General features: G+C 53.5%; 1 protein-coding gene across 1 annotated transcript in view; it reads right to left on the reverse strand.

Moving 5' to 3' along the window:
- CCDC114 (coiled-coil domain containing 114) overlaps positions 1 to 7,753 on the reverse strand; it is a 29,090-nt gene that overhangs the window by 6,811 nt on the left and 14,526 nt on the right. The window contains exons 6-8 of the mRNA XM_014550419.1: positions 7,636 to 7,749; positions 5,389 to 5,456; positions 29 to 216 (exon numbers count right to left, since the gene is read on the reverse strand). Of these exons, the coding sequence (XP_014405905.1) occupies positions 29 to 216; positions 5,389 to 5,456; positions 7,636 to 7,749 (370 nt within the window). The remainder of the gene's footprint in view (positions 1 to 28; positions 217 to 5,388; positions 5,457 to 7,635; positions 7,750 to 7,753) is intronic.

A 7,753-nucleotide genomic window follows, 5' to 3' on the forward strand; every position in this document is an offset into this window, starting at 1 on the left:
GGGGTGCAGAGGGGGCGGCCGGCCTCACCGCGTTTCTCGCGCTTCTCCAGGACGACGGGATCCGGCTGCCGGTCGTGGTTCTTGAACTGGAGGAAGCGGTGCAGATGGTCCAGGTGCGCTATCTGCCGCTGCAGGATCTGCACGTCCGTCTCGTTCTGGGCCCCCTCCTTGTCGGCCCGCTCCCGCAGCAAGCTCATCTTGGTCTTCGCCTCCTCCCTGGGCAGGTCCGTCGGGTCGGGGAGATGGAGGTTGGATTAGAATCAGCGTGGGGTCCCAGGGGTGGGTGGGTGGGTGGGCGCAGTCTAGGGTTGGGGGGTGGATGGGCGGGGTCCGCCTGGAGTCCCAGGGATGGGGTAGAATTAGTCTGCTGCTACCCTGAGGCGACAAAAGACAGAAAACTTTCTAGGTTCTCGAGGTGGGTCGGGAGTCAGGGCCTGTGGGGTGCTGGGCCTGGTCAGGGGCCGACGGCCTTGCCCACAAGCTGATCATGGAAACAGTGAAATGGAACAGGCGTTGCTCAGGGAGCCACTGACATCAGCTCTGAGGCTATTAGGGAGCGTGGCGGGGGCGCATCTGCCTCCATCCTCGGAGCTGCTATGAAGTTGCTAAACCTGTTGCTAAACGCAGACCGAGGCTGAGCCTTAGACAACCCGGAGCCATAACCGTCCTGGCCAACAGCTGCTGCGCCGACTACCCGGCACATGGACTTGGCTTCCTCCCTTCCGAGCGCTGTGAGCCCGGCCAGCCCGCCTCCTCTGCGTCAGAGAATGACGCTTCGTGGCTTTTGCCTTCAGGTATGAACCTGCCCTTCTCTGTTCTCTCCAGAGCCACCGAGTTGCTGCCTGATTGCAATCCTTTTGCTCAAATAAGAGTTTCCTGTTCTTTATTTCAGCCTGAACCTCCTCTCTGGCTAACAGTGCGCAGGGGCACCCGGGAGGCGGGCGTTATTGCGCGGGTGGCGCCTGGAACTTGGGGGCGGGGGAGGGATGGAGGAGGGAGGGGGCAGGTTGGCACAGTTAAGACACTCCGGCCACGAAGGGGACAGCCAGGTGATGAGGTCAGCGTGCTGGAGTGTGGGGGGGGTGTGGTTGGAAATATAAGGGGCTGGGGCCACCCAGGACCTCACGTGGGACAGGTGGGCGACGTCACCAGCACTTGTGCACACACCCTGTTAGGACTCTGGGGACGCTAGAAGCCTCCCTCACTGGGCCTCCCCTGGCTGCACATCGGAAAACGTAGCTTCTGAGCTGCTTTTTAAACATTTATTTCTTCAGCCCTGGCTGGTCTGGCTCAGTGGGTAGAGCATCGGCCTCCGGACCGAAGGGTCCCAGGTTTGATTCTGGTCAAAGGCACATGCCCCAGTTGAGGGCTCCATCCCCAGTAGGAGGTGTGCAGGAGGCAGGTGATCAACGATTCTCTCTCATCATTGATGTTTCTATCTCTCTCTCCTTCTCCCTTCCTCTCTGAAATCAATAAAAATATATTTTTAAAAAATAAAATAAAAATCTATTTATTTGAGAGAGAGAAACGTTGATTTGTTCTACTTATTTATGCTTTCATTGGCTGCTTCTTGCACGTGCCCTGACTGGAGGTCCAACCCACAACCTTGGTGTATCCGGACGAGGCTCTAACCAACTGAGCTACCCGGCCAGGACGTAGCTTCTAGGCCAGCGGTTCTCAACCTGTGGGTCGCGACCCCTTTGGCGGTCGAACGACCCTTTCACAGGGGTCGCCTAAGACCATCCTGCATATCAGATATTCACATGACGATTCATCACAGTAGCAACATGACAGTTATGAAGTAGCAACGAAAATAATTGTATGGTTGGGTCACAACATGAGGAACTGTATTTAAAGGGCCCGAAGGTTGAGAACCACTGTTCTAGACTTTTCAATGTAGCACAGCCATCTGTGCGTGCAGAGGGCCCCGGTCGTACTTCACAGGTCACAGGGTCAAAGTCAGAGGGTTAGGTGGGGAGACCAGCAGGCCAGTCCGCTCGGGTCCCTGCCCGTGGGCCGTTCGGTTCCCACCTCCACACCTTTGCCGACTTCGGTTGCCTTTCCCCCAGAGCACCAGCTCCGTGCTCTGTTCAAAGTCCATGAAGGCTTATTCGGGGCACCCCTCCGCGGAAAGCCTCCCGGGCACCCCCAGCCCCAGCCCGGTGGCCCCTCTTGCCTCTGGTGGCAGCGCCTCGGGGCTCAGGACTCACAGCTCTTTCTGTGCCTTGGGCTCCGTGCCAACGAGGGGCAGGGGAGAGGGAACCGACCACCTGAGATCCAGGCCCTGCGGGGGGTGCTCTACAGGGGCCGTGAGGCAGACACCGTCATTACTGCCATGTCCCAGGGGAGGCTCACGGAGGGGAAGTGACTGGCCCAGGCCACCAGGTGAGGAAGCAGTGGACATACTGCCTCTCCGACAGGAAGTGTCGGTGATGACACCCGCCCGCCTTCCAGCTGAAACCTCCTGGCCCTTGACCCAGCGGGGCTGCCCGTGGCAATCAGTGGGGAGTGCGGTGGAGCCTGGGTCCTGGCCGTGCACAGACGGGCCAGCAGGCATCACCTGTGGGCCCGCGGGAAAGATGAGCCGGCCAGTCACACTCTCTCCCTCGGGGAGGTCATTGGGAAATGCTCAGAATGGGGCCAGAAGCTGAAAGGAGAGCATCTAGGGAGGGAAGCCACAGGTCATGTTCCACATATTTGCCAATGACACATCTGATAAGGGGTTAATCTCCAAACTAAGTAGAGAACTGATACAACTTAACGAAAAGACGACAAACCGCCCCAGTTAAAAAATGGGCAAAAGTCCGAAATAGACATTTCCCCAAAGAGGACGGAAAATGGCCAAGAGACACATGAAAGAATGCTCAAGGGCACGAATCATCACAGAGATGCACTTGAAAATGACAGAGAGATACCATCTCACACGTGTCAGAATGGCTACCATCAACAAACCAACAAACGACAAGTGCTGGCGAGGATGTGGAGAAAAGGGAACCCTCGTGCACTGCTGGTGGGAATGCAGACTGGTGCAGCCACTGTGGAGAACAGTATGGAGTTTCCTCAAAAAATTAAAAATGGAACTGCCATTTGACCCAGTGATCCCACTTCTAGGAATATATTTGATCTCTTCTAATTTGACCTAGCTCAGTTATTGTGCTGTGCAAGGCGGTGTCTGACATGTTGCTGTCAGACCCAGATCAATGTCTGTGTCAGTTATCTACGTGTGGTTGGCCTCTGCTATGCTATAACTGCCTGGCTTTGCTAGGATTACCAGAACATTTGTTCTAATAACGGCAGTCCTGCTAGACTATGAATTTACCTTGTGTTGATTACAAACATTTAGATGATTTACTAGAGGAACTACAAAAGCCTACAAAAGTCATTTTGTGTTTTTACAAAGCTGGGAGTTGTATGTCTTTTTTTGTTGTATTGGAAAGAGTTGGTGCCTTGAATATGGTGAGTCCTCAAGGAATTGTTTACGAAAATTGAATTAATTCGACACAGTGGTGAGAAAAAGTCTTGAAATTAACTGGAACTTGTTACAAATTCTCATTCCCTCACTAGGTTGAGTGAGATGAGGCAAGTGACTGATCCTCACTGCACTATGTCTCTCTCTCTTTATATCTATCTATCTATCATTAAAGTAGTATGACAGACAGTATGAATAAAATCCTTGTACAATTCCCAGCATAATATCTATTATTGAGAATAGATACTCAATAAATTGAATAGATTGCTATTATTTATTAATTCATTAATGTTAATTTCTGCCTTAATTTTCATGAGTTAAAGGGCTAGGCTTGATTAATTTTATATGTTACTATATTATAGATGTTTTCATCTTCCCTTCTTCCAGTAACTGATGGCAGCTCCTATCTATGGGAATCTCAGAAGGAAGTAAGGGGTGGGTGGGTGAGTGGGAAGAGATCAACCAAAGAACTTATATGCACATATGCATAACCCATGGACACAGGCAATAGTGCAGTGAAGGCCTGGGGAGGGGACGGGAGCCGGGTGGAGGGGGTCAGTGGGGGAAGTAGGGGGCACATCTGTAATACTTTCAACAATAAAGGTAATTAAAAAACAAAACAAACAAAGGTCATGTTCCACCCTAACCGGTTTGGCTCAGTGGATAGAGCGACGGCCTGCGGACTAAAGGGTCTCGGGTTTGATTGGCTCCAATCAGGGAGACGCATGCCCGGGTTGCAGGCTCGATCCCCAGTAGGGGGCGTGCAGGAGGCAGCCCATGGGTGATTCTCTCTCCTCATTGATGTTTCTATCTCTCTCTCTCTCCCTCCCCCTTCCTCTCTGAAACCAATAGAGATACATTTAAAATAAATAACTAAAACGAGCAAGTTTGTTTGTGACTCCTGATGTGATGGGCATGCACGCTTAGCGTCATACAGTGAAATGGGTATAGATACGTAACCTTTAACTGACGTAAAAGAAAATTTTGTAACTTGTTTGTATTCTCTGTATCTTGATGTCACTCTGTACTTCGGGAACTCGGACACGCTCCAGCCAAGCGTTACACCTGTTTCTACTAAACTTTCAAAGAGTAGGTAGTTTCCACTGGATTGTTCAAAGAATGGGTTGTGGTTAAAAAGCTCCAGCCAGGTGTGACACCGTACTGGCCGCTGTCGAGTTTGTGACACCCTTTAAAAAGGCTATTAGAGAAAGGCTCGGGGCTGCAGCAGGGGGGGGCTCCCTGTGTGGAGGCACCTGTTGCAGACGCTGGCCAGCTTTCAATAAATCCTCGCTTGCTGCTAAGACCTAATTGGAGTTGGTGGTCTTACTCTCGCGAACATTGGTCCATAACACTGACACATCCCAGAAACCACAAGATAGACGTGGGCTCCAGCCCATGGCGGGAGGGATCATGAACCAGGAGCAAGCAGAAGTCACGGGGTAGAAACGGGATCCTGAGAAGACGCAGGACCCCAGGGCCGGGGCTCAGAAGGAGCAGGGCCCGAGGAGGAGGAAGAGGGAGCCCATGAGAGTCGGGGAGACAGACACAGAAGCCGACGAGCAGGCCCACTCGCCTCGCTACCCGACGGTGGCCTGAGGGACACTGTGCCTGTCACCCATAGAATGACTCCCGTTCGCCCATGCTTGGCCGTCCAGGCCCCGTGCAGCGGGTGCTACGTGCAGCCTCAAGTCATTCTCTCGAGGCCCCTACGAGCCACGAGCCAGGAACAGACGGGGGCCAAGAGGTGAAGCCATACCCGCCAGGAGCGGGACCTCGCCCGAGGCCGCGGGGAGAGGCGCGCAGAGAAAGGGCCGCCTTATGCAAAACAGCGTCGGTTCTGATGGTCCGTTTCCGGAGGTCGGAACCGCCCCCCACGCCCCTTCCCCGGCCAGAGCCCCGCCCGGACGCCGGCGGCCTACCTGACGGAGTAGGCGGAGATGGAGGACACGGTGAGCCCGTTGATGGTGCGCCGCAGGAGCTGCATCTCCTGCGGGAGCGAACAGAGGGTCTCAGCGCCCGCGTTTCCCGGGGAAGCGGAGCCCCGCGCCCGTGAGCACGGAGCTTCCCCATGAGCGGCCGCGGGCGGGGATCTTAGGGACGAAGTCGGCGGGAAGCCACCGGATGAGCGGCTGACCCCCAGCCGGAGGATGCCTGAGCGCCCCGAATCCGCTGCTGGGGTTCAGGCATCTGCGTGTGTGACTGTCATGTTGTGACCATACTCGTCCGTTTCCTGCTCCCACAGAAATGTCTTTGCAGTTTATGAGCAAAAAGGGCTCTTTCAGCCCTAGCTGGTTTGGCTCAATGGATAGAGCGTCGGTCTGCGGACTGAAGGGTCCCAGGTTCGATTCCGGCCAAGGGCACATGCCTGGGTTGCGGGCTCAATCCCCAGTAGGGGGCGTGCAGGAGGCAGCCACTCAATGATTCTCTCTCATCATTGATATTTCTATCTCTCTCTCCTTCTCCCTTCCTCTCTGAAATCAATAAAATATATTTAAAAAAAAAAAAAAGGGCTCTTTCGGGAGAAAGAAGGGAGGAAACGATATATTTTTACACCTGTACACTGTGTCTATGTACTCATGCACATGCAATATACATAGACACACATATGCATACACGCACGTGCGTGTGCACAGTATATCGTGTGTGGACTAATAAGACACAGAGAGCCCTGGCCGGTGTGGCTCATTGGTTGGGTGTCATCCCCTTGCACCTAAAGGTGCAGGTTGGATTCCCGGTCAGGGCACGTGCTGGGGGTGCGGGCTCGAACCCCGGTGGGGGGTGTGCAGGAGGCAGCCGATCCATGTTGTGCTCTCACATCCATGTTTCTCTCTCTCCCTTCCTGTCTCTCTAAAAATCAGTAAAGTATTCTTTAAATAATAATAATGCACAAACATACATACATAACCACATACATACTGCACACATATACATTATATACATATACATGCACACACATTTACTTTTGCAAAAAGAAACCCAGATGGATAGCCGGAAACCACAGGGTCTGGGTGGGGATGGGGCAGAGCTGGGGAGGAAACGGTTTGGGCCTGGGATGCCTGTTGGAGTGGTTTGGATTTGGGAGCCCTGTTACTGCTCTACATACTCATAGAGAAAATTAAACCAACAATGAGAGGGGAGAGATACAACCTAAAACTGGACACAACCGAAGCAAATGAACCTAACTGTATTTCAAACAAAGAGCATCTCTATATATAAAAGCCTAAGCAACCCATCAGCCGAACAACCAGTTGACCGGTGGTTAGGACGTGCACTGACCACCAGGGGACAGATGCTCAACGCACAGGATCAGGCTCCCTCCTGTCTGGATCGGGCCTGTGGGGATCGGGCCGAAACCGGCTACCCAACATTCCCTGAGGGGTCCTGGATTGCAAGAGGGCGCAGGCCAGGCTGAGGACCTCACCAGGGCACGAATCCATGCACCGGGCCTCTAGTAACCACAAAAAAAGACAAAAAAGTCCCAGCCAGGAGGCTCAGTTGGTTAGAGCATCATCCCGTACACCAAAAAGGTTTTGGGTTCGATCCCTGGTTGGGGTGCCTATGAGAGGCAACTGATCGATGTTTCTCTCTCTTTCTCCCTTCCTCTCTCTGTCAAAATCAATAAAAACATATCCCTGGGTGAGGATAAAGGGGTGGGGGAGGGGGAGGAAATGGTCTTGTTTTTAGGAAATTCACACTGAACTTCTCAGAGACACCGTGCCTGCTGTGTGCCCGCAAGCAGTTCAGCCGATATAGAAATAAGCTATTTTCAGTCAAGATAATAATTACACCGGGTAAATGCGGCAAATGGTGGGTCTTGGTGAAGGAGATGGAGTTCTTTGTCCTATTCTTGCAGGGAAGGGAGGGTGGAGGGAGGGTTCTTCAAAGGCTATTGAGAAACCCAGGGGATGGAAATGGCTGGGCTGGCTCCGTGGTTGCCCTGGGTGGTAAGAGTCAAAACGGCATCTCTGCCTTCCCGTTTAGAGGCGTCCGGGAGCACTTTCCGGGTCTCCATTCCCTCTGAACGAAAGTAAACCTATGGCTTCGTCCGTTGCGAATCCGAGGCCTGAGTGCGGGCAGCAAGCAGGTGACCCTCCTCCTCACCTCCTCTCCTCCTCCCCAGCGGGGCCGGGGCTGGGGGGCGGGGCGCTGGGTCGGGGGCCACTGACCTTGTGCAGCTTGCGGTCTATGTTCAGATAGTGGTTCCTCTGCACCAGCAGCAGATCCAGCTCCTCCCGCAGGGCTGCGTTCCGAACCAGATGGATGTCAAAGTGACAGGTGACCTGG

This window comes from Myotis brandtii, unplaced genomic scaffold (assembly GCF_000412655.1).
Source record: "Myotis brandtii unplaced genomic scaffold, ASM41265v1 scaffold601, whole genome shotgun sequence".
In the NCBI taxonomy this organism is placed as follows: domain Eukaryota; kingdom Metazoa; phylum Chordata; class Mammalia; order Chiroptera; family Vespertilionidae; genus Myotis; species Myotis brandtii.